A 26921-nucleotide genomic window follows, 5' to 3' on the forward strand; every position below is an offset into this window, starting at 1 on the left:
TTTTTCAAAGGGTTGGCTTGCCGTATACCACGTATGGGAACTCCTTACCTTGTTGATTCTCTATGTGGAAGGAAGATATTTAATTTTAATTTTTTCATTTGGATTTACCTCTTTTATGTCTAAGACAAATCTCCTACATATATTGGTAACTTCAAAATATGAAAATATTCAAGATAACTGAGGGCCTACCTGCAAAGTCTTTTGTTGGTTTGCAATTTCCATACTTGCATCAAAGATTTTAAGCAGAGTGAATGATCATAGTGTGTATTTTAGTGGTAGATAACATGCATGGATCTATATGGAAGATCTATTGAGCTATTTGCATGGATCAAATTTATACAATAATATAAATATATATTCTTTTACTTCATTTTTTATCATTCATGTCTTTTTAATCACATAGCCTTTCATCATTCTCTTAAACTACCAAGTCTAAAACCCTAACCCTAATTTCTGATTTCACAATTCAAAACCCTAATTTCTTTTTTCCAAATCCTAATTTCTGATTTCACAATTCAAAACCCTAATTTCTAAAACCCTAATCCTAATTTCTGATTTCACAATTCAAAACCCTAACCCTAATTTATGATTTCTGATTTCACAGCATTTTCACATTCATGAACCCTATTCTACCTACATTGTACCCATATTCACATTTTCACAAACACAATAAACGCCTAAAAGTAGATCAACAAAGAGAGACAGACGCCATACCAACGAGAGAGAGCAACCCACGGACGGAGAGAGAGCAGAAAGAGAGAGTGAGAGTAGAGAGCGAGTGTACGAGCAGAGAGAGAGTCTGAGAGTAGAGGGAGCTCGAGCAGAGCGAGAGTGAAAGCAGTAAGAGCGAGAGTGAAAGCAGGGAGCGAGAGTGAAATCGAAAAAAGCTAAGTGTAAAAGCGTAGTTACGAACCACGCTTTCACTTAAAAACGGATTTTGGTTAAAAGCGTGGTTATCATCTACGCTTTCTTTTATGAACAGTAAAAGCGCGGTTCACAACCACGTTTTTCAGAAGAAATTTTTTTTTAGTTAAAAGCGTGGTTCACCACCACGTTTTCAGAAGAAAAAAAAAATCAGTTAAAAGCGTGGTTCACAACTATGTTTTCAGAAGAAAAAAAAAATCAGTTAAAAGTGTGGTTCATAACAACGCTTTCATAAAAAAAAAAAATTAATTAAAAGCGTGGTTTGTAACCACGCTTTCTTAATTAAAAGCGTGGTTTGGAGACATGCTTTTACGATTTCAGGAAATTTTAGCGTGACAGCCACAAAAACGTTGAAAGCGTAGTTGTGAACCACGTTTTAGCCTAGTTTGGGAATTCCGTCCAAACTAGGCCTAGTTTGGGAAATAAGTTGCTAATTTGGCTTAATTTGGGAAAAGCCCCTAGAATTTGCCTTCTAATTTGAACTTCAATCAGATTAGTTGAATATCTGTTATTTCGTAACAAAATCGCATTTGCTTTTTTTTTTTAAAAAGCATAATTTTGGTAATTTGTTTTAAAATAATTAAGACCTAATCTTGAGATTGCAAAATCCAATTAACTTAGTTGTTTAATATTTAAGTATGACTTGTCTTAAGTTAGAATTTTAATTGAATCACAAAGTTGAAGTTTTTGACTAGGAAGAGTCATTAAATGAAAGATTCAGGGTAGAAAGAATCATCAAATTGAAGATTCTTATCGGTAAGAGTTTTAAAAAAAATTCAACTGGACTATATTTTCATAAACTCTTTTCGGTAAGAATATTCTGTTTAATAGTTCTTCTCAATCAGAGACTTAAATTGTATCCAGTTTAATTTTTAACTAGAGAAAAACTAAATCCTAATAGTTTATTCCATTCAATTACATAAATAATAATATTATTTTGTGATAATAATTTTAAATAATATTTAATTAATTAAAATTAAAGTCAAATGCCATTAAATTTAGGTGAACTGGAGTATATTATTTTTTAATCCCAAGAAAGAATCATTCTATTATATTTTTATTTCATCAAAGTAAACACTACTTTTAATTATAATAATATTATTTTGTGATAATAATTTTAAATAATGTTTAATTAATTAAAATAAAAGTCAAATGCCATTATTTAGGTGAAATGGAGTATATTATTTTTTAACCCCAAGAAAGAATCATTCTATTATATATTTTTAACCCCAAGAAAGAATCATCCTATTATATTTTTATTTCATCAAAGCAAACACTACTTTAAATTCAAAAACTAAAATCAAAATAAAATTTTAAAAAAAAATCCTGTGCAAGTAGCCCGTGTTGGTTGAGGGGCTTTTTTCAAATTAAATTAAGTTAGCAACTTATTTTCTAAACTAGGCCTAGTTTGGGCAGAATTCTCAAACTAGGCTAAAGCGCTATTACAAACCACGCTTTCACTGTTTCCAGCTCCTCCCGCGAAAAATTTATGAAATAGTAAAAGTGTGGTTACAAACTATGTTTTTAATTATGAAGACGTGGTTACAAACCACGCTTTAAATTAATCATAAAACGTGATTTCAAACCACGCTTTTAAGTAAAATAAATTTTTTTTTTTTTCTAGAAAACATGATTTCTAACCACGCTTTCTTAATTAAACTATGTTGTAAAGAAAGCGTGGTTAGAAACCACGCTTTCAATAATGCACCAAACACACGCATTCACAAACACACACACTCTCTCTCTCTCTCACTCTCTGACACACACATACATGACTTACACACACTCACACTCCATATATATATATATAAACTTTAATATATATTTATAATTTAATATATGTATAAATTTTATTTCATAAAATTGAAACCAATATTAAATATATATAATAATAATTTATAATAGCAAATAATAATCACCTACATAAAATGATTACTTTTTTATTTTAATTCTTAATTTTTTTTTATTTTACTGTTTAGGGATAAAATTTATTTTTTTTAAAAAAAATAAATTATAAATATATATTAAAATTTATATATATATATATGGAGTGTGACTGTGCGTGAGAGTCATGTGTGTTTGTCTCGGAGAGAGAGAGAGAGGGTGTTTGTGAGTGCGTGTGTTTGGTGCATTATTGAAAGCGTGGCTTCTAATCACGCTTTTTTTATATCACAGTTTAATTAAGAAAACGTGGTTAGAAATTACATTTTTTGAAAAAAAAATAAAAAATTATTTTACTTAAAAGTGTAATTTAAAACCATGTTTTATAATTAACTTAAAAATATAATTTATAATCACGTCTTAATCATTAAAAGCGTGATTTATAATTTTTTTTTTACTATTTCCCGAATTTTTCGCGGGAGGGGCTGGAAAGAATGAAATCGTTTATAATAGCGCTCGGCGCTTTAGACTAATTTGATAACTTAGGTTTCTAATTTGGTTTAATTTGGGAAAAGCCCCGTTGGTTGATGCGCGAAACAATCGGGAGTCGAAAATGGAAGCAAGGAAAGAGGAAGAGTTGGTAGAGGTGATTCACTCATGGTCTGCTCCTAGATCTCTCAGTACCGTTCTCATGTACTCTTTTGCTCAGGTACCTCTCTCTCTCTCTCTTTCTCTTTCTCTCTTTAAAATTTTTGAGTGAAAGCTTGATATGAGGCCATTTCCAACTCTTATGAAAGCACTCTAATGGACAAATTCAGATTCAAGTGTATGTTTGACTAAAAGCTTCAGTAATGGTAGACTTGTAAATTTGAAAGCTACAAAATGGTTATGAAAAATTTGAGTAAACATTTGTGTCTCCTTTGATTTGGGTTCAAAAAAAAAAAGAAAAGAGAGGGTAAAACTCGATTTGATAGACTTTTGAGTCAAGGGTTGGAGAGGTTTTTGAGTAATCTGTAATCCAAATTAAAATTTGGATTAATTACACTTTTAACTATTATAGTTTGATTGACTCAAGTTTTACTTTGAACCATTTGTTCCTTACCGTTTAAGTCTAATTTCAATTTAGTTTCTCCCGTCTAAATTTTTGTTAATTTTGTCTATGTGTACAGCTCAGAAATTGAAAAGTGTCCCAAAATTTTTAATTAACTTTTAATTTATACGGAAGTGCTGTAAAATTGTTAATTTTAATTTAGATGAGAGGACCAACTTGAAACAAGACTTCAAATGTTGGGACCAAATTGTTCAAATTTGGGTCAAACTACATGGGTGAAAAGTGTAATTAACCCTTTACATTTTATATAAAGTTGGATTTAAGTATAAAGATTCACTAATGGCAAGGTGTTAAATTTCAAAGTCACAAAATAGCTTTGAAAAATTTGAGTAAACATTTGAGTTTTTCTTGTTATTTGAGTAAAAAAATTGAGTAAAACAATGAAGGAATGGAGATAGTTTTGGAGGGTTGTTTACTCAAATTTGAATTTGATATGGGTAAAGGGTAAGGCTGGAGATGCCCTCATATGCAACTTAAGTAATTTGTAATTCTCTGTTTTTAGTTATTATTTTTTGATAATTAGATGAGTTTGTGTTGACTGCAACTCAATTAATGTGTAGTTCTCTGTCTTTATTTTATATTTTTACGATAATTAGATGAGCTTGTGTTGATTAAAATCACCCAAAGAGAAAAGAAAAAAACTATGGGGAGTGGTTGACTCTAACTCTATGGGTTGTGCAAATTGAAATTTAACTTTGGAATAAGTTATTAACTATTTTAAAATCTGAGAAACAAATAAGGGAATTCAAAATTTTGTGTAGGCTACTCTTCCAATTTTAGATTAGGTAATGTTGTGTTTTAGATGAAATAAACAAATTTAAATTTTCACAAGAAGTAAACGTATTGATTTTTGTGTTGTTTCTCTTTAACAGCCAAGCACATCCAATTATCTAAATTTTAAACGAGTCAATTGGAAAGTGTTCCAGTTCACTTTTTTTTTTTTTTTCTCCTTATTATTTTTTTAATAATTTAATTTATTATTTATTATATAAACAACCAAACAGGATGTGAATCTGCTGTATCTGTGCTTTGAATTATATGATCATGTTGGGATTATTATGGATCCTTCATATCATTATATGATACTTTTATAAATTTGAACAGGAATCCCCTATTTTTGAAATCATCACTTTTAACTTTGTTATTAATGGGAAATATGTTACAATTTACAGTATCAACTATGAAATTTTGAAACTTTACTTTTTAGCTTAACTTCACTTGTTTTTTTCTTCCAAATTATTTGCTCCTAAATTCAAAAGCCTGCTTTGTAATTTCTTTGAAGCAATTGAATCCAGTATATTAGGCACATAAATTGATGAAAGAATGTTTGTTGCTTATATGTTTTGATAAATTGGTGAATGGGTTCTTGATTCAATTTGTGCAATTGCATTACATGATCTCAGGTTATGATTTGGCTTGATTGACTAGGAAGCTCAAAATCATGTTTTTCTGAATGTTCTACTGAAGGGAACTAACCATAACAACATTCATTTTATGATGATGCCAATGTGCTTTGTTTCTTGGTTAATAAATTAATATACCTTTTTCCTAACTTTTTTTGGGTTCGCACAGAGGGATGATATAGAAGTGCTTGATGAACCCTTGTACGCAAATTTCCTTCATGTAACTGGTGTCGGAAGGCCCTACAGAGAAGAAGTTCTATCAAAAATGGTATTGTTAGATGATGCATCACTCTCTGCATTTCCACCTTTTCAATCCTATTTTCTAAAGCTTTATTGAATTTTTCTCAGTCCAGCTAAAGTGATATTGTCTGTTTTCTACTCAGGTTATACAATGAGATTGTTTGTTTTCTAATCACCTATATGTTGAGAGTAGCTTTAGTTTAATGTTTTTGAACTCTTGCAAGAAAGTAATATCATTTTATTAGTGACATTATTTGATAAGAGGAAAATTTCCAGTTTAAATTGGCAGGCCTATGACACTGAACAAATGAATTTTCTTTAATGAAGAAAATTACTAAATTTCCACATCAAGTTCATTCAGACCACTGGTGATCAAAAGAACTAGTGGAAGGTCTAAATAGGGGTTTGTTTTGTATCTGTTAGGCTTGTATTATCTATTATTGGTACATATTTTGTTTTGATATTTTATATATTTGCTTATCACTGCTGTTTTTATTATTTTTATTTGACATTAGACTATGTACTTTTCTCATTATCTTTGTATCTCATATTGTTGGAGTTGATTGTATGACATGAATAGGAATCTGATGGGAATAAAGTTGTGAAAGATATCATTTTTGGCCCAGGAGAAAATAAATATCGGTTCTGTAAGGTAACCATAAGCTTCTCTATCAATTACTCAAGATCGCTCATGTTTCATGACCTATTACAAAATTCTGTGCTATTTTTCTTCTTTAGTAAAATCATGCTTTGGAATAATTTTGTCAATCTGCAGAATTATTCATGATTGTCCATCCTCGGATAAGATTACTAATCCTCTGTTTGGTTCATCAATTTTTTGAGGAAAAGGAAAAGAAAATGCAAGGGAAATCATCAGACTTTGTGTTGTTAACATGGAAAACAATGAGGAAAAGAATATGATGAAAGTATGTGGAAAAAATCTTAGTTGTAAATATCATTTCCATAGTTGTCAAATTGGGATATGAATTGAGTGTTTAACATCTATAAAAATAGGCAGAAAAATAAATATAGTTATAGCAAACACAAATATCTTGTGAGAACAAGACACCAAACAGTGTATAGTCCTTAAAATTACAAAAGTAAGGTTCTTTGAAAGGTAAAAAGCATAGAAATTGTATAATCCTCAGTACTTAATGTATATAAAAAGCAGAGTGGAGTTAAAATATGTATAAAATATTTTCGTAACTAACCATTTTAGTTTAAATATTTAATTACTACTTTTAAGTTTTCAAAGAACTTGTCTATAGTAGAAAACTTTAAACTTTAACGGGTGAAAGTAGGTCTAAATCAACAACACAAGATACTTAATACTTGACTAGACAAGTAGATATTTGTCAAAAAACAGAGAAAAATAAAATAGAAGTACCATATTGTTATCTAAAAAATATTATTTTTAATAAGTTAATATTAATTTACTAAAAGCAAGTTAAATTATTATTATTATTTTCTTCAAAATTGCTAAAGAAAATACTACTGGACCATGTAACTCCCAATGAACAACCCTAAAAGAGCCAGATAAAAGGACAAAATTCACAAAATAGTGGAAGAGACTCTGTAGTGCTAAAGTGGAGGACTTACTGATTCTTTGAGCAGAGACAAAACATACCTGATAGAATTCTTCTGAGTAGAGAAATGGAAAAATCCAGCATTGATCTCCTGACAGAATTTAACTTGGATTTTGAGAAGGTCAAATACTCCTCTCTGTGAATGAACTGCGTAGGTAATTTTCTTTGTATTCAGGTTCCACCTATGCTGTCACGACCCAAACCCGGCCCTATGGGTTTAGCACCGTAACCGGCCAGTAATCTGAGATTACCGAAGGCCTGCAGAACAGTAATACAGTAAAACAGAGTACAGGGCCTGGCGGAAGCCAATACAGTAAATAAACAATGTCCAATGAGCTGTGACAGTCTGTATGCCAAAAAGATTTTTCATGCATTCATACATATACAAACAGTACAGTCTATACAAAATTTACAGTCACACAGTACAGGGACCTAATCCCTTGATAACAGTACAGTAACACTCGGTCTATACAGAACAGTAAAACAGTACAGAAGGGGGAATTGTAAAAGACCCCTAAGCCTTAACAGGTAGGCTCGGAACCTCGCAGTGAGGCACATAGGCTGGCTTGACAAAACTGGAGTCTAACCCACGCTCCTAGCTCCGATCTGGTGGCTGAGCACCTACATATATATATAAACAGTGAGCTAAAGCCCAATGAATAACATAAAGCGTAAAGGGGTTTAGAATGAATGTCCTTACGGTAATGAAAACAGTTCAATTCAATCAGTATTTCAGTTGTTCAGTACAGTAAACAGTCATATGTGGTACATCCATTAGCATAACAGTAACAGTAGGTCTTGAAAGACCGAACAGTAATGATGGCCATCAGTCAGTAAACAGTAGTGGCTCCACGAGAGAACCGACAGAGATCTCTGTAACAGTAACAGTAACAGTAAACAGTAGGTACTAAGGATGCCACAGTACAGTTCAGAAATAAAGGACATACATTCATTCAGTAATACCAGTTCAGTAAACAGTTCAGTTCAGTATTCAAAAGATATCAGTTGAACATATCTTTACACAATTGTTACTCACAGAGTTCTGGGCTACAGTATGCTAGAGCGTGTCTCCCCAGTTGCCAACCCTACACAGTTCACAGGTTGAACACACACTAAGCTACACAGTTGGGAACGGTAATAACTTAATTCCTAATGCCTTGGTGTGTTCTACATCTATATCCTCAACACGATGCCTTAAACTAGGCCTAAGAATGCCTAGAATGGGATGAGGATGCAAAGATGCACATTTAAAAGCATTTTCAGGATTTTCAGAAAAACAGAGTCCCGCTCAAGCGCAGGTTTCCCCGCTCGAGCGTACAGGCAAACAAGGTACACGCTCGAGCGTAAACTTTCCCGCTCGAGCGTACTGTAAAAGTACTGGATGGGTGGAATCCCCGCTCGACGCCCGCTCGAGCTTGAGACATGACTCCGCTCGAGCGCCCAATCCTCCGCTCGAGCGGACTGTAAAACAGTGCAAGATGCTGGAAGCTCGATTTTCCCGCTCGAGCGGCACTTCCCCCGCTCGAGCGGACGACTGAAATCTGGAAATCCCAGATTCGAGCTCCAGGTTCAAAACCAAGCTCAAAAGCATCAAAACCAATCCTCTTGGGCCCATTTTCTGGAAAACTCTTATAAACACATGGAATAACACGATTCAAAACTCAATTTGAGAAATCAAAGTCCAAGGGTGTTTAATTCAAACCCAATTTCAAGCCATTTTCCAAGCACAAGATGAACATGCAAACATGCACGAATTCAAACCATTTCAAAGCTTCGATTTGATGCTCTAAAGAGCCAATTCTTTTCAAAACATGATGAAATCATGGACCATTACAAAATTATGGACATGCATGTGAGGAAACATGAACTTACAACCTCAAAACTCAAGAATGGCCACATGCATGCAACAATCAAGCTTCAATTCAACATCTAACCCATGATTGGCTCTAAACTCCATCAATATGACATGAACCATGCAAGAATCCACTCAAAACATGAACAAGAAGACAATGGAGCTACCTTAAGTCTTGTATTTAGGATAGAGAAGCTCAATGTGAAATCTACACTTCAATCCAAGCAATTCTTCAAGATGAATTCCAAGTTCTCTCACTCTCTCCCTCTCTTGGTCAGCTAGAGCAAGAAAATGGCTGATGAAATGTTCTTCAAGTGTGTACATAAGGCTCAAGTGTGTGTATTGAGTGGGCCACTAAGGGTGGCAATTCGGTAATTAAGTCCAACTCTTTAATTAGCTTATTTAATCTAATTTAATCATACCTAGTAAATTTTCAGATAATTGTACTATAAAATCACATAAATTATGAGGGTCATAGAACACTAATCGGTTTCGGATTCGGCCGCCGCTAAGGCCTTCAATTAGCAGTTTAAACATATGAACATGAACAGATAATCATACAGTCAAACAGATAAAATGCAATTTAACTAACATATACTCAATCAATTCGGTTTCCAATTTCAGTCAGTCAGTTCAGTACTTTTAATCAGTTCAATTATCAGTCCCGTTTAGCAGTAATCGGTAATCAATCAGTCATTAATCAGTAAACAGTATGAGGGTTGTTACATATGCCTACTATCGTTTCCTTCTAAAATTGATGAAGAGTAAAGCAACTCCAAAATGCCTATGTTCCTGAACTTGTTTCAATATTTTCTGAATTTTCGGGACTAGCCTTTGATGGAGCTGTAACTCAGTCTCTTATGTTAGCAAATTTCTGATCATTTGAATCCCTTTATTATTACTAAAGTATGACGCCTAAAAAAAGTCAGCCAAATTACAGTCTATTAGATACACTTTTGGGGGTCACCAATTGAAGTAAATACACAGTGTTTTAACTCTTATGTTTCTAAATTGTATTTCCCGAAAGGTACATTAACGTGTGCATATTTGGATAAAGATTGATAACTGGTCATATAAATTTCCTTGAGTTCATGATTTATAAATCAATCATAATACTACACTACCACAGCATCTTAATCTTAGAAATTCTGAAAGTGTAATATGTTCACAAAATTTGTTAGTAAATAAAATCCTGAGTTTTTCTGAACTTTGGTGAGCTTTCATTGGTCTCAGTTATGGTTGGTTTCAGTAAAATTATATGTGGTTCAGCTAATCCCAAGATTTCATTTTACTGGTTGCATGCAGAAAGTGTCAGTCATTTCCACATGCTAATCTGTTGTGCAGGAACTGATTCACTTTCAAACTATATCACTTCACAAACTTGTTCTCATTTTTCCTCTTTACAGCATATCTCAAAACAACGCGTACCTGGTTTGTCTGATGATTTGATAAAAAATGGAAAGCACTTCATATTAATACGAAATCCACTTAGTATTTTGGTAAGTCGTTTTTGTAACCTCTATTTGTCATTTATCTTAGATGATAGGCCCCTTAAATAGTTTTTCCTTTATATTGTATCATTTCCTGTAAATTATCTATTTTTGAAAATTTTATAAATATATTAATTCCGTATCCTGTTGACTATCTATATTAATATATTGGTTTTGATTTTCATCATTTCCATGACTTAATTTTAATCTGTTGAATGTTGTCAGCCATCTTTTGACAAGGTCGTGCCCCCATCGTTTCTCGAGCTAGGATTGGGAGAATTGGTCTCCATATACAGTGAGCTTTGTGAATTGGGAAAGCCCCCAGCAGTCATTGATGCATCAGAACTTCAAGAAAATCCCGAGGTTCCTAGATCTTTTTGAATTAGCCTGATAAGCTTGAAGTGTTTTCTTTTTCGTGTTTTATCTTTTTTCCTTTTCCAGCTACATAAAGCATGGGATTCTATGCTGCTCCTGGAAAGAATGTGTGCTAGTTTTGATATTAAATTCTATTGACAGGATCATAATAATGTAAACCTTAACATGAATATTCAGTTTAGATATCCACAAACTATCTTAGTGCAATAGAGAAAAGAAGAAGTAATCAATACAGACTTTTCTTTTCCAATTTTAAGTGCATTTTCCTCCCTCCACGTTGTTGATTGTTGGTTCATCTTATTCCTTGGCGGCTGATGTCTTTGATGCAATATGAAGAGCAATGGAACAATGGAGGCTAGTATGGAGGATACCCTTCTTCAATCTATATCTCCACAATGGATGTTTATGGGCATGGACACACCGACACTACAATTTTAAAAAAATGTAGGACACAATACATGGGGGACACACATAATAGATAGTTTTATATATTCGTATGGATTTTTGATTCAAAGATAAATAAAATAAATCCAACATAACACTATGCCTATAAATCTATATTGTTTATCTTTTATCATTACATTCTAAGTTAATCTGTCCAAACGTATAATTAGTTTTATGTATGTCTAAGCAATGGATATGTGTATCCTCAAGTGTCCGAAGTGGTTCATGTAAAAATTTAAAAAAATAATAGTTAAAGTTTGGAACAATGTCTAACACGTGTTGGAAAGTTTCCAACAAGTGCTAGGAAGTGCCTGAAGAGTGTCAGTGTTCGACTTGGACACACAGCCTTCTTAGAAATGTCAGAAGTGTCCGCTTTTTAGCCTAAAGTGATTTACGTATTTCTTTAGAGGTTGATATTACAAATAGTTTGGTGAAAGGTTTGACAAGAATACGGAGTTGCAAAGTTTAGTATGGATTTAGGACTGTGGTTACTGTTTGAGGCTGTACTTGGGCAAAAAGAGGAATGTTTTGTCAGTTCCTGCTCTGTGAACAGTACATGTGTAAGGGAGCTATAGGTAATTTGGTCTATTGGGTGCTAGGGTTGACTAATTGGAGTAGGCAAGGGATTGGGAAAGGGGTGAATTGGATCTGGTTGTGGAATTTGAAAGCTTATGAAGAAAAAGAAAAAAAAAGCAGAAATTAAAGAGAAGAAGATAATAGACGAATCAGATAGTGATCATATTTAAGTACCTAGAATTGTATCATGATTTATACAATCCCAAGAGCTCTTTAAGCGATGCTCGGATATTTTCATACTGATTTTTCTTGAATGGAAAGAATTGCAAAGTTACATATATATACTTACAAATAACTTTAACTTGATTAGTACTCGGATTCCATGTGTTGCAATTAAGAGACTTTGACTGGCAAAACCCATATTAACCTAATTAACCCATATATAAAGATACAAGATCCCAAGTGGGCCTCATCTTTGACTAATAAAAAACATATAGAATGACCAGCGATATCCAAACATAATATAAACATAAAGAGTGATTTGGCCAATTGTTAAATAGGTAATACAAGGTCCTTAGTTGCCTTGTCTTTAAACTGTCTTGATTTTCAAACTTTTGTGCTTCTTATATTTCTTTCCTCAAACTTCTAATGCACCTACGCCGTTTCTTGTAACACAGAATAACATAATGTACATTCAACTGTTTGAAAGTCTGTGACACAGTATGGTGAAGCAATTTGTTGAATAGTTAGTCAGGTTACTTCCTGGTTTGCTTAATTCTAAAGCGCCTTTGGGTTATCATTAATGATGAATAATATTTGTAAGACTTCATTTCAGTTTTACTTTTGCCATTTAAAATTGTGTCAAAGATGATGCTTGAGAAGAAGGTTCTGGCTCCTAGGAGGTGGACAAACCTTTAGACTAATCCAATATTTGAGGCTAGACCTGGATATCTTGTTTATGCATATATTTCTCTTAGCCCAAACAACCTTTTCAGATGATTAGTTTGCATTAGTTGTACTTTGCCTTGTGCAAAGGATTAACTTGTTCATTTGTTCTACTTTGCCTTATTCAAAGTACTTGTAAAAATTTATGTATTATTGATTGATATATGTTGTTGTTCTATATTACAATTACAAGGATTCCTATTATATAGGAGTGTGTTTGGGAGTAGGTGGAGAGTAGGTGAAGTGTGGTAGGTGGTAGTGGTAGGTGGAGAGTAGGTGAAGTGTGGTAGGTGATAGTGGGTGAATTTTAACAGCCCCCCGCAAACTCAAGGGGGATAGGAACTAACCAACTTGAGTTTGGAGAGAGTTACAAAACAAGAAAATACATAAAAATAAAAAAGGATAGGAGACACTGTATGGTCGTGTCAGACCATTGGTGAAGACACTGAATGGTGGTGTCATAACGTTGTAGAGGACACTGTGTGGGGGTGTCATAACGTTGTAGAGGACACTGTATGGGGGTGTCATAACGTTGTAGAGGACACTGTATGGTAGTGTCATAACGGTGTAGAGGACATTGGATGGCGGTGTCAGACCGATGTAGAAGACAGTTTATGGGGTCATGTCGGACCGTTGTAGCAGACAATGTTGTGACAGTTGTTGTGACAGTTTACAGAGTCTTGCTGGACCCTTGTAGAAACTAACCGGAATCAATGTCGGGACAGTTTACAGAGTCTTATCGGACCCTTGTAGAAACTAACCGGAATCTATGTCGGGACAGTTTACAGAGTCTTGTCGGACCCTTGTAGAAACTAACCGGAATCTATGTCGGGACAGTTTACAGAGTCTTGTCGGACCCATAAAGGAGCTAACCGGAATCAATGTCGGGACAGTTTACAGAGTCTTGTCGGACCCTTAAAGGAGCTAACCGGAATCAATGTCGGGACAGTTTACAGAGTCTTGTCGGACCCTTGTAGAAACTTGCACCCTCAAAAAGGTGTGCCCAATTTTTCAAAAGGCGTGCCCAATTCATCAAAAGGTGTGCCGGACATGATGGCGAGGCACGTGAGTGTCTTGGTTGGCGCGCCCGTTTGTCGTCTGGCGTCAAGTGGCGCGCGATACGCGTGGCTGCCTTGGTTATTTAACCAAGACGAAGGCTGAGGCTGAGGCATACCATTCTGAAACCTCTGAAACCAACCCTTCTCTGAAAAACTCTGCCTCTGCGGAGAGAGAAACTGTGGAACACTTTGTAGCCCAGAAAAATGGCTTCGTCTTCCCGCGGGCTGCTCACCCTCTTTCCCAACCTCAACGAGTCAACAAGAGAGAGAACTGGTGCGGTGGCACTGGAACCTCAACCAAGCGCCCCGGAGTTTGCTTCGTTGAACTTTCCGATGCGGTCGGTGGAGCAAAGAATGGCAGTGCAGTCGGATGTGGAGGCCAATCAGAATACTTTGAAGTCATGTGTGGAAACCATGACGGCGGTCACAAATTTGTCGAACCGGCTACAGAGTAGGACAAATGAGGTGCAGCAGTTAAACGCCCAACTGGCTCTGCTCCAACGCATGTATAAGGATGCGCGAGCAGAGATGAGTGTGCTAAAGGCAGAAAACAAGGAGCTGAAGCGGAAGGCCACCGTGATGTTCCGATTTGGAGGTCCACCATATGCTGGAGTGGAGGAGCAGGGAGGAGGCAACTTGCTTGGTGGTCTAGGAAGCAACACGGAGGCAGCACCGTCAAGGGCCGCCCAGGATGGAGGAAAGAAGAAGAGACCTGCGGCAGAGTAGAGAAGAAAAAATCCCGCCGGTGGATGTGGTTTTTTTTTTTTTTTTTTTTTTTTTTTGTGTAAAAGTGTGATCGGGGTTGTGCCCTGAGATGAATAAAATATGAGTGGTGGTGCAAATTTGTAAATTGTTTGCAATGGTGTTTGGTTTTTTTTTTTTTTTAATAATAATAATAATAATAATAATAATAATAATAATAATAATAAATAGGTATGGAGTGGGCGGTGGAATGATGGGTTGGTAGTGTCAATAATAACCTGTCAAAAAGTAGAATAAACAATAATAATAATAATAATAATAATAATAATAATAATAATAATAATAAATAAGTATGAAGTGGGCGGTGGAATGATGGAGCAGGGGTGAAAAGAAAAAAAAAATAAAGAAAGGGAGATGTATATATATATAAAATAAACATAGATATATATATATATATATAGAGATATATTAAAATAAGAGAAAGTGGAGTGTGGGCTGTCTTTGTAAAGTCCAAGATTATCTGTTCAGCCCGCAGCAGCGAGTTGAAGAACTTCAGCAGAGCTCGATCTGAAACCCTAGCCATGTCGCTTGTTGCAAATGAAGAGTTTCAGCACATTCTTCGTGTGCAGAACACGAACGTCGATGGAAAACAGAAGATCATGTTTTCAATGACCTCTATCAAAGGTATCGGTCGTCGTTTTGCCAACATCGTCTGCAAGAAAGCCGATGTCGACATGAACAAGAGGGCTGGTGAGCTTACAAATCAGGAGCTGGATAACCTGATGACAATTGTTGCAAATCCTCGCCAGTTCAAAATTCCAGACTGGTTTCTGAACAGGAAGAAAGACTACAAGGATGGGAAGTTCTCTCAGGTGACATCCAATGCACTGGACATGAAGCTGAGGGACGACTTTGAGCGATTGAAGAAGATCAGGAACCATCGTGGTCTCCGTCACTACTGGGGTCTTAGGGTGCGTGGGCAGCATACCAAGACCACTGGCCGCAGGGGAAAGACTGTTGGTGTTTCGAAGAAGAGATGATCTGGAAGTTGAATCCCATTGATCTGACAACCTGAAGAGTTTCTGAGCAAGAGCTTCTCACTGAGATCATTCAAATCTCTCTGCTCATTTGTCGCGTAGCTTGTCGCCTGTTGTTGTAAGTGCAAATCTTCTATGCTTGATGATGATGTGGTGTTGCTGTGTATCATTTCAGTAAATTTTTGGATAATGATCTTCTGGGAGGTCTCCTTTTCTTGCAAGGTGCAAGTCATGGGAAGGGGATTGAGAAGAAGTCATTTGACCCCAAGAGAGACTGGTCCAAGAAAGAGGTCTTGGTCAGATCCAATTTTGGGTCTTGGGTTTGGAGGAGAGAGAAGAAGTGAGGGTTGTGTAGAGAATTTTAGCAGACTAGGTTGAGGTCCGGCGGGCGGCCAAGGCGAGATTGCCGCCCGCCGGTGAAGCGAGAAATACTAAGGTCTTAACTTGGCTCTGATTCCATGTAAAAATTTATGTATTATTGATTGATATATGTTGTTGTTCTATATTACAATTACAAGGATTCCTATTATATAGGAGTGTGTTTGGGAGTAGGTGGAGAGTAGGTGAAGTGTGGTAGGTGGTAGTGGTAGGTGGAGAGTAGGTGAAGTGTGGTAGGTGATAGTGGGTGAATTTTAACAGTACTTCATTTTGTAAAAAGTTGCAGAATTTATTTTTCTATTTATTCATTGGTTTTACTAATAAAAGTTTATCCTTCTGGCTCATGTTCAGGCTACTTTACGTCAGCTTTGTGAAGACTTGGATATTCCGTTTCAACCTGCTATGCTGAAGTATGCCAAAGCTATTTAATTTGAAACTTTATTAGTCATTTAGCCTGTATGATATTCATGTCGGTAATGCTATTTTTTATTTCATGAGAAAGCGTGTGGAAAAATTTATTAGTTGTGTTCAACCAACATCATTTACTTGCTTTCTCCTAGCAGAATCTGTAAGTTATTTTATTTCAGACAGACATATTTGCACTTAAAATGGGGTGGCTATGCAAAACCTATTGCACCAGGAGTATGTCTTTAGTTAACTCATAAGGCGTTATATCCTCTTTGCAGTTTCATCTGTGGTTCTTTTTGGCCTTCCTGTTGCTATTATAGACTTGAAGCTGTGAAGACGAATTTTTAGTTTTGGTGGTTATTTCATTAGTGTCAGTTTACTATTTAACTTGTTTTAATTATACAATGTATTGGATTAAGAGTGTTAATGCAACAGCGTAAGGTTTTTATTCTTCAAACTCACAATAGAGGCTTCATTCTGCATTGCACTAGTCTTTTTCTTATAGTGCAGTTGTCTATATTCATTGATCAAAAGCAACTCTCTTCTATTCAAATTGGCTGCATCATATCACTTTTTATAGAGAATACTGAATATGCTTTCTTATGTCACGTGCATTTAAAACTTTCTAGCCTTCAAAACCTAAAAGTTTGTAATGTACTTGTTCTTTAATAATGGGAAGAAGGTGATAAACAGTGCCAGATTGTCATGGAGGCTGGCAGGGCTTCCCTTTCAAATTAAAAAATAAGTTCTACAAATGACTTATCAATTGTGACAACCCCCCTCTCTCCCTACTTCTAATGTTTTGAAGTACTACTTCAAATTTCCCCAAGTAAATAGCTAGATCTGGTTTCTCGACTTCCCAAAACGACATCCTTGCCTTTCACTTCTTCAACTCACTGGAGTTGTTTGCAGTATACAAATTTGATATGAATGTGTTTCATAAGATCATGTTAAGCACCAGCTATGATTATTTACTTCCAGTACCAAGAGCCTTATTTCTGAATTTGCAACCAACCTTTGTTGTATCTTCCTCTAAATCTTGGTGTTGATGTTGAAATGACAAATTTGAATCAAATGTTTTCAGATGGCAAGCTGGTCCAAAATCAGTTGATGGCATTTGGGCTCCGTGGTGGTATGGAAGTGCACATAAATCAACAGGATTCAAACGAGCAAGGAAGTATCCTGCGGTATGTAGTTTTACCATCATGTTTTATTAAGAACATGTGTGCAAATTACCCACAATGAAAAACAAAAGTTTTCTTACAAATCTCATTGAAAAGGAAATATCTCTACAATTTTTTTTTTAAAAAAAAAAAAATTATAAATCTTGATGAACAAAATCGGATGATGACCATCCTTTTTAAATAGTGTTAGACATTATTAAGTGGTATTTGATTCTATACTATAAATATGCTGGACTTCTAAAAGACTTATTCTGAAATATCTCTGTCTTCTCACAATGCCAAAATTTATTTGAAAAGAATTCCATGTTTCAAACATCAAAATAAAATGAATATTTGGGCCCGTTTTGGTAATGTTTACTGTTTTTATGTTTATGTTTACAAAATTTTGAAAACTAGAAGCAAAAATTTGCTATTTTTGTTTCCCCAAAAAAATTGGGATTAGTTTTTAAAATTTACTAAATTATATGAAACAAAAAATAGTTGTTTTCCCTTGTATTGTATGCAATTTTTCACTCCCTCCTCCCTTTTCAACTACATCCAGCTGTTGGAAATCACCTCCAGTGAGTCATCTCCAGCTGTCTCCAACAACCTTTGGCAAGTCCCCACCACTTCCGACTACTAGAAACCACCTTCAGCGACCCCCTCTGGCCACTCCCTTGCTTGTTTTTGTTTTTAGTAAAAATAAACATAAAATGCTTCATGTTTTTTGTAAACAAAAAACAGTAAATTGTAAACTTTACCAAAGCCCCCCTAAATCTTGAAACATAAATGTTTCTTGAATGACATACAGGGTTGATGAAGATTCTTTCAAATTTTGATTTGCATTTGTTGTGATATAGTGTTATTTATACATGGTGATAGTAGTTTTGTGGTAGAAACATGAAATCTTCTTCTGTAGTAGAGTTGCTATGATTTTTGAGTTTAGACCGTCATTGCCATATTAGATTCCCTGTTTGTTCTGTTCTCATCACACTTTGTGCCTGATTACTTTTGGAAAGTTAGGTGGTAGAAGCCTAACCAAGTTGGGCTGGATTGTTGTTATTATATGTACGGGGAGTAAATATTCTTTATTTCTGTACTCCTTGTGACCAAGCTTTGCGTTGCTCCGAACGGCGTTGTACTACCTGAAAGCACAACTTAGTGAAGCTTTGAATAATCAGCTTAGGGTATGATGAGATATCACCCCTTATTTATACATGAAGATTAGGGTTTACAAACAAAGTCAATTACAAGATGATCCCTGAGGGTATCACAATGATTACAGACCCAAGCCTTTCGGCTAATAAAATACTAAGACTTTCGGTGATTATAATATGCCAACACTCCCCCTCAAGCTGGTGCGAAGATATCTCTCATGCCCAGCTTGCCTAATATGTCATGAAACGGTTTATTCCCAATTCCCTTGGTGAGAATGTCAGCAAGTTGTTCACCAGACTGAACAAAAGGAGTACAAATGGTACCACTAGTGAGTTTTTCCTTAATGAAGTGGCGATCAATCTCAACATGTTTTGTCCTGTCATGTTGAACGGGATTGTGAGCAATGTTGATGGCGGCCTTATTATCACAATATAACCGCATGGAGTCCGTCTGAGCAATACCTAGATCACTCAACAATAATTTGATCCATAAAAGTTCACACACACCTTGTGCCATAGCTCTAAACTCAGCTTCTGCACTTGACCTGGCAACCACATTTTGTTTCTTACTCCTCCAAGTAACTAGGTTGCCGCCGACAAATGTGCAATACCCTGACGTTGATCTCCGATCAGTTACTGACCCGGCCCAGTCAGCATCTGTATAGGCTTCTACACGAAGATGGTCATACTTTGAAAAATACAGACCCTTACCAGGAGCAGACTTCAGATACCTCAAGATTCTCATGACAGCCTCAAAGTGAATCTGATGAGGAGCATGCATAAACTGACTAACTACACTGACAGCAACAGCAATATCAGGACGGGAGTGAGATAGGTAAATGAGCTTACCCACTAATCGTTGATAGCTCCCCCTATCCACAACTTCTCCTCCTGCATCATCTCCCAATTTTTGATTGGGTTCCAGTGGGGTGGCACATGCCTTGCAGCCAAGCATCCCAGTTTCCTTCAACAGGTCAAGCACATATTTTCTCTGTGAGATAAATATCCCATCCTTAGAGCGAGCAACTTCAATTCCCAGAAAATACTTCAAGCTTCCCAAGTCTTTGATTTCAAATTCTTTGGCTAAGTATTTCTTCAACAGAGGTATTTCCTCACTATCATTGCCTGTAAGAACTATGTCATCTACATAAACAATAAGCGCTGTAGTCTGACCGCATGAGGAATGTTTCACAAACAATGTGTGATCTGCCTGACTTTGTTTGAAACCATATTTAAACATAGCCTGAGTGAATCTTTCAAACCAAGCCCTTGGAGATTGTTTGAGACCATATAATGACTTCCGAAGTTTGCATACTTTCCCTTCTGTTTGATGATCCTCAAACCCCGGAGGAATGTCCATATATACTTCTTCTTCGAGGTCACCATGGAGAAAAGCATTCTTGACATCAAACTGATAAAGCGGCCAATCTAGATTAGCTGCGAGAGAGAGAAGTACTCTGACTGAATTCATTTTAGCCACGGGTGCGAAGGTCTCCTGATAATCAATGCCATATGTCTGAGTAAACCCTTTTGCCACAAGTCTTGCCTTGTAACGCTCAATAGACCCATCTGCTTTGTGTTTTACAGTATATACCCATTTACAGCCCACAGGTCGTTTGCCCGTAGGTAACTCAGTCAATTCCCAAGTGCCATTCTTTCTAAGTGCTTTCATTTCCTCAATCATGGCGAGTTTCCACTCAGAGATAGCAAGAGCATCCTGAAAATGGTTAGGAATGCTAACAGAGGAAATATTGGACACAAACGCTCTATATGAGGATGACAAATGAGAGTATGATACAAACTGTGAGATAGGATGTTGAGTACAAGATCTCACACCCTTCCTTTTGGCAATAGGAACATCAAGATCAATGGACTCACGAGATTCAAAGTTACCTAGACTCTCATCAGAAGCAGGAGATGGCAGTGGAGTAGCAGAAACAGTCCCTTGTATCCAGTTAACTTGTTTTCTGTCGATGTCCCGGACATAAACATGCCCATCCTTATTCTTGGTGACAGTGGGTTCTATAGTTCCAGTAGAAGAGGGGGGTGCAAGAATAACTGGTTCTACTATAGGAGGCACAGGACTCACTTCTACCAGAGGAGACACAGGACTCACTTCACACCAAGGCTCCCCCGGAAATGAGGACGGGGACACCGGAGAGGACAAGAAATAGGACTGGGATTCAAAGAAAGTGACATCCATGGACACAAACCACTTACGGGAGGAAGGGTGGTAACATTTATACCCCTTTTGAGTAGGAGAATAACCAAGGAAAACACACTTGAGGGAGCGAGGGTCCAACTTACCACGAGAGGGAGAGTGATTATGGACAAAACAGACACAACCAAATATTTTGGGAGGAATAGAAAACAAGGACTGAGAACCGAGGAGGACGTGAAGCGGAGCCTGTTTGTCCAAGACCTGGGTAGGGAGACGATTAATAAGATGGGCAGCGGTGAGAACAGCGTCGCCCCAATAGGATTGAGGCACGTTCATAAAAAAACACATGCACCGAGCCATGTCAAGAAGATGCCGATTCTTGCGTTCGGCCACCCCATTTTGTTGAGGGGTATTGGTGCAAGAGGTCTGATGGATAATGCCATGAGTAGAGAAATAGTTTCCTAACCCAGAATCTATGTATTCCCCGCCATTATCAGAACGAAAGATTTTGATAGTGGCCCCAAACTGAGTACAAATCATCTTATGAAAAGTGCGAAACACAGAGAAAACTTCACTCTTATCTTTCATGAGATACACCCAAGTAGCACGAGAAAAATCATCAATAAATGTAACAAACCAGCGATGACCTTTCACAGACAGAACACGAGAGGGACCCCAAACATCAGAATGTATTAATGAAAAAGGAACTAAGCTTTTATTCAAACTGGGAGCAAAAGAAGCTCTATGTTGTTTTCCAAGTTGACAAGACTCACAAAGAAAGTCAGACACATGATGATTTGCGAAACTAGAAGGAAATAAATGCTTAAGTAAATGAAATGAGGGATGCCCAAGACGCCGATGCCACAACCATACATCAGCGGGGGTAGTAGAAGACGCGGTGGAAGAATAAGCAAGTTTGTCCGGTTGATCTAGGAAGTAGAGACCATTTTCTGCACTACCACTGCCAATCGTCCTCCCCGTGACAAGGTCCTGAAAAAGACAATGATCAGGAAAAAACGTCACACAACAATTCAAATCCTGGGTAAGACGACTTAAGGATAACAGATTAACAGAAAACTTGGGAACATGGAGAACAGAAGATAGATGCATGGTGGGAGTGACTTGGACTAAACCTTTTCCAGAAATGGAAGAAACAGTTCCATCGGCAATCCTAACTTTGTCCTGACCTGAAGAGGGCTTATAGGCAGAAAAAAGATCAGGGGAGCCAGACATATGATCTGAGGCACCAGAATCAATAATCCAAGGCAAAGATGTATGACACAGGAAAGCACAAGGAACAGATGCTAAGTTACCTGAGCGGGCAAAGGACGAGGAAGCGGTACTGAGAGCAGTAGAAGATCGGCGGTCCAACAATTGGCGCAAAGCATCCTCCAACTCAGTATCAGAAGCTTGGGTAACAGAAGTGGAATTAGAATCAAGGGTATCCACGGCACTAGACTGATGAGCCCGGGAATAGGAACCACGTCCTCGAGAGTGGCCTGACCGACCTCCTCGAGAACCTGACCGATCACCTCGACCCCCAGATGGAGTCCCATGAAGCTTCCAACATGTCTCACGAGTATGCCGCGGCTTCTTGCAATAATCACAGAATACAGACTCCTTAGCAGCAGACGGAGGAGGCAGGCTGAGGCCATCTCGAGGAGTAGACAGTAATGCGGAACGGTCAGTAGAGACAGGGGACATCATAGCTGACCGACGACTTTCCTCATTTTGTACATAGGCAAATGCCTCCTGTAGTGAAGGAAGGGTGTCCATACTCAGAACTCGACCCCTAACTGGATCATACTCCATATTTAGGCCGGCCAAAAATTTAAAGACCCGTTCCCGAGCAATGAACTTCTTGTATCCGACAGAATCAGTAGGGCAAACGGGCTTATAGTCTTCCAGGTGGTCAAGGCGTTTCCAGCCGTTGGTGAGGAAAGTGAAGTACTGAAGAACAGTCTGCTCCCCCTGAAGTGTGCTTTCAATAGAGCGACGCAACTCAAAGGCCTGTGAAAAATTTCCTTTGCGGGAATAGGTAACAGCCACAGCCTCCCAAATGTCCTGGGCAGTCTCCATAGATAAGTAGCCCTCACCAAGTTCTGGAACCATCGAATGGATAAGCCAACTCATAATCAAAGAGTTAGTAATCTCCCATTGGTCATAACCTGAGTCAGTGGTACTAGGTGCCTGTATCCTGCCATCAACATACCCCATCTTTCCTCTGCTTTTCAAAAACAAAGTCAAACTTTGAGACCATGCTAGGTAGTTCTGACCATTAAATAGAGAGGTGGTGATTTTCAGACTAGGGTTGGGATTCTCAGTCATGGTAGTAGGTAGAATGAGACTCTCACTCTTTGGTGTTTGAGACGAAGAGGACACACTAGTGGAATCTGTCATGGATACAATACAATACTACCAAACCCACAACAAACTAGTAGAAATCACAAACCCGGAAGGTGGTAGTGAGATAACAGGCACAATGACCACTATAAAGTCATAACAAAAAAAATTAAGAAATGATGATTTTTTTTTTTTTTTTTTTTTTTTTTTTTTTTTATCTATATATATATATTTTTTATTTCATTTTAATTTATTTTATTTATTTATTTATTTATTTATTCTTTTTTTTTTTTTTTTTTTTGTAAATTGATTTATTTATACATGTCTTTATATATATATATAACTATATATCCTGATATATATAAACAGAGCCGGATATATATATATAGTTATAGATATATATATATATATATATATATATTTATAGACCACAGTGATCAGAGGACGAACAGAGAACAGAGAAGACGAGCAGAGAAGACGAACAGAGAAGACGAGCGACGAAATGGCTGGAGGAGGTCGCCAAGCTGCTGTGCTGTCGGTCGAGTGACGATCGACAGAGGAGGTCGACGAGGAAGACGGCTGAGGAAGACGAGCTGAGGACGAACAGAGAGAGAGAGTTGACGGCCGACGATGGTGACGATGAGCTGGCGACGGTCGATGATGGGCGACGATGGCGACAGAGAGAGAGAGAGCTGAGGAGATGAGGAGATTGACTGAGGAAGACGGTTGAGGAGATCGACGGAGGAAGAGCGACTGAGGAAGACGGCTAAGGCAGATCACCCAGGTAAGCTTCGAACCCTAGAGTATTGTTGGTGAATAGGTCTGCCAACGAGGGTGAGCCGAAACCCTATAGGTTTAGCTCTGATACCATGAAGCTTTGAATAATCAGCTTAGGGTATGATGAGATATCACCCCTTATTTATACATGAAGATTAGGGTTTACAAACAAAGTCAATTACAAGATGATCCCTGAGGGTATCACAATGATTACAGACCCAAGCCTTTCGGCTAATAAAATACTAAGACTTTCGGTGATTATAATATGCCAACACTTAGGTGAGCTACTTGGCGGGTGTGTTGCTGGAAATCCCTCCGACGGTCTAGTTAGCACCCTTGGAAAGAAGGAAGTGAAGGAGAGTTTAGTGTAAGAAATTGCATACCTTTTGTTTGGTGGAGTCACGTGTCTTTTATAGACTGTTCCCTTGCCTTCCAAGATCTTGTGCGCACTACCTCACTCGTCCTTTGCTAGACGCGTGGATGTGCTACCATTTCCTTTCCTTACATGTATGCGCGTCAATACTGCCAAACAGCATTGACAAATCAACCAAACGGTATTGACATGTGCTATTGGCGGGTTTTCCTCCTCGCACTCCAATTGGGCCACGTAGTATATGTCCGCCGAGCTATCTTCAACTGGGCTAATTTCAATCGGTTAAGCCCAAGAGGCTTCATGTCCGAGCTAGCTTTGGCCGGTTGGCTCCCGAAGAATTCTAATAGCACGGTTCACTGTATTCTGCTCAGTTAAGTGTCGTTACTTCGTTGCTCGGACGAACTCCGTGCGGCCCTTCGCCTTGACTAAGATTCTCAACTCGGTCAAGGTCGCCCTTATCATCTTAGCCCAGTCATTCTCCATTGCGCATACTTAGCTTGGTCGAGACCCTTTTCCCAGTCTATGTAGGCTTATCTCGGCCCATAGTCCAAGCTGATTCAGCTTGGCCCAATGCCCATTTCATGTTACCTCGGTTGCACTGTCAAAGGCCCACATCAAATTTAGGTTGGCCCATTTGTTCGGCACAAATTCCCCTCTCATTATGTATCTCATTATGACACACACACACACACACACACACACAGAGGAACTGCAGTAACTTTGTTTTCTATATCTGTCCGTAAGATAATTTAATATATAACATCGTAAACTAAAAAGTGTCATGATCATGATAAGTATGAAACTGAAAGTTGAGTATCATAATTATAGGATAAAGAATTGCTAAAAATTGAATGGCATGCGTAGAGGAATGCATCATAGAAGAGCTTTGTGGACACTTCATGTGTGAATAACCCCCTCTCTCCTCATATATGTATATATATATATATATTTATATGTGCATATACATGTAGACACAATCATGCACACTTTGTACGGGAGCACTTCACTTTCCATGGGGACACTTTGTATGTGAAATTTTAGATGTTAAAATAACAGAACTTGGCCCAGCTTAAAAAATTTTGTTTTCATTTTCAGCCATTTCCGTCCTCTTTGTATGACTTGTTGGAGCAAAGTTTACCTTTCTACAACATGCTTAGGCGCCATGCAAAGGGGATTTCTTTGCTGAAACCCCAACTACCTCGTCCCAATCTTCCTGTTCCTGCTAATGAGAAGCTGCTTGTTTGGGTTGGTGATGAGATTGTACCCCGTGACAGTGCGAAGGTATTATATCAATCACATAAGGATACCTATTTTGGAAAGCTTTGAACATAATTGAACTCTCACCTCTTATATATATATATATATTTTTTTGCACCGTTTTTCAAATTCTCGTTGCTTACTTGATAAACTTTTACAGGTTTCAGTGTTTGATTCAGTTGTTCAAGGTGGTGATTCAGTGTGGGAGGGGCTTCGAATTTACGATGGCAAGATATTTAAGATTGAGGAGCATTTAGATAGGTTAGTGAAAGTAAAGCATTTTGCTTGACAAAAATTAAGCCTTGGTGCAGGCATAAGCCCTGGGCACACGTTCCTAGTGGTTGAAAGCTATCCAATTATCTTATGTGGATGATGTACTTTCATAACTGACTCTCAATGTTAAGAAACAAATTATAATTCATGATCATGTGTGAAAAGTATCAGTTATGAAAACAAAATTCAGAAAGTTCATATTGCAAGATATGAATTTAGTACAGAAATACCTTTTTTCAGTTATATCCTATCATTCTTGATGATTTGAAATGGCATGTTGCCTTGGAAAAGTATTTGATTTGGATAGGTGTGAAAATAATTATGTAAATTTAAATTTAAATTTATTTTTTTTGGCACAATTAATGGAATGATAAGTTTTGTTTCTCCTCATTGTAGTTTCATTGTGCTTTGGTTTGTGAAGAACAAGTTATTCATTTTTTTCAAAATAATACTTTTGGCTCTGTCATTTTTAATACCACAAGCAATACAATAACTGAATTTTATATTAACCAGATTGTTTGATTCAGCAAAAGCTCTGGCTTTCAATAACGTACCATCTCGTGAAGAGGTGAGGGTCTAAAGACAATTCGAGTATTATCAATGTGCATGTTATATTGTTTCGGAGAAGTTGTTTTGTTTGTTGTCCTAACATGGAACTGTATGCAACAAAATGCAGATTAAGGAGGCCATATTTAAAACCCTTATTACGAATGGGATGTTCCATAATGTGCACATCCGGCTAAGTTTGACGCGTGGGAAGAAGGTTTTGACATTTCCTATCCCGCTGTTTCTCTCACACTTTATGTAATGAGGAAACTTTGAAATCCTAGTTAGATTTTACTACTAAGTATGGAATCATACAGGAGAGAATGAGGTGAAATGACACGCACTACTAGAGAATAGTTTGAAGTAAATCAGTTGGTTGTTCCTTTGTGTGGGTCTATTTGTGTGTTGCTGTTAAGTCATAACTAAACCACCATTCTGATGCTAGGAATTGATAAGATCATGCATAATTCTTTGGTGATGTATTTGTTTTCTACCAAATTAGCTTATATTGCTGATAAATC

At 37.1% G+C, this 26921-nt stretch overlaps 1 protein-coding gene and 1 pseudogene across 11 annotated transcripts in view; both read left to right on the forward strand.

The window, feature by feature from the left end:
• The first annotated feature begins 3240 nt into the window (after positions 1 to 3240).
• The window catches only part of LOC114311562 (D-aminoacid aminotransferase-like PLP-dependent enzymes superfamily protein), a 32404-nt gene continuing 8723 nt past the window's right edge, over positions 3241 to 26921 (forward strand). For 4 of the 10 annotated variants that reach the window (XR_014330315.1, XR_014330316.1, XM_082870127.1 and 1 more), the window contains exons 1-12: positions 3262 to 3514; positions 5489 to 5587; positions 6140 to 6211; positions 7174 to 7266; positions 10404 to 10496; positions 10713 to 10850; positions 16294 to 16352; positions 17435 to 17537; positions 25420 to 25605; positions 25742 to 25842; positions 26368 to 26422; positions 26531 to 26617. Coding sequence is in view for 6 of the 10 variants with exons in the window: in XM_082870127.1 (XP_082726253.1) it covers positions 3419 to 3514; positions 5489 to 5587; positions 6140 to 6211; positions 7174 to 7266; positions 10404 to 10496; positions 10713 to 10850; positions 16294 to 16352; positions 17435 to 17537; positions 25420 to 25605; positions 25742 to 25842; positions 26368 to 26422; positions 26531 to 26617 (1182 nt within the window). In the remaining 4 variants the exon portion in view is untranslated. Of the gene's footprint in view, positions 3515 to 5488; positions 5588 to 6139; positions 6212 to 6334; positions 7267 to 10403; positions 10497 to 10712; positions 10851 to 16293; positions 16353 to 17434; positions 17538 to 25419; positions 25606 to 25741; positions 25843 to 26367; positions 26423 to 26530; positions 26618 to 26921 lie in introns of all 10 variants that reach the window. The other 6 variants (XR_014330317.1, XR_014330318.1, XM_082870130.1 and 3 more) reach the window with 4 other exon arrangements.
• LOC114266318 (small ribosomal subunit protein uS13z/uS13y/uS13x pseudogene) lies at positions 14600 to 16066 on the forward strand (annotated as a pseudogene). The gene has a single exon (XR_014330319.1). The product of XR_014330319.1 is annotated as a small ribosomal subunit protein uS13z/uS13y/uS13x pseudogene (transcript).

Source organism: Camellia sinensis, chromosome 5, assembly GCF_055761805.1.
Source record: "Camellia sinensis isolate YWXY chromosome 5, ASM5576180v1, whole genome shotgun sequence".
NCBI lineage: Eukaryota > Viridiplantae > Streptophyta > Magnoliopsida > Ericales > Theaceae > Camellia > Camellia sinensis.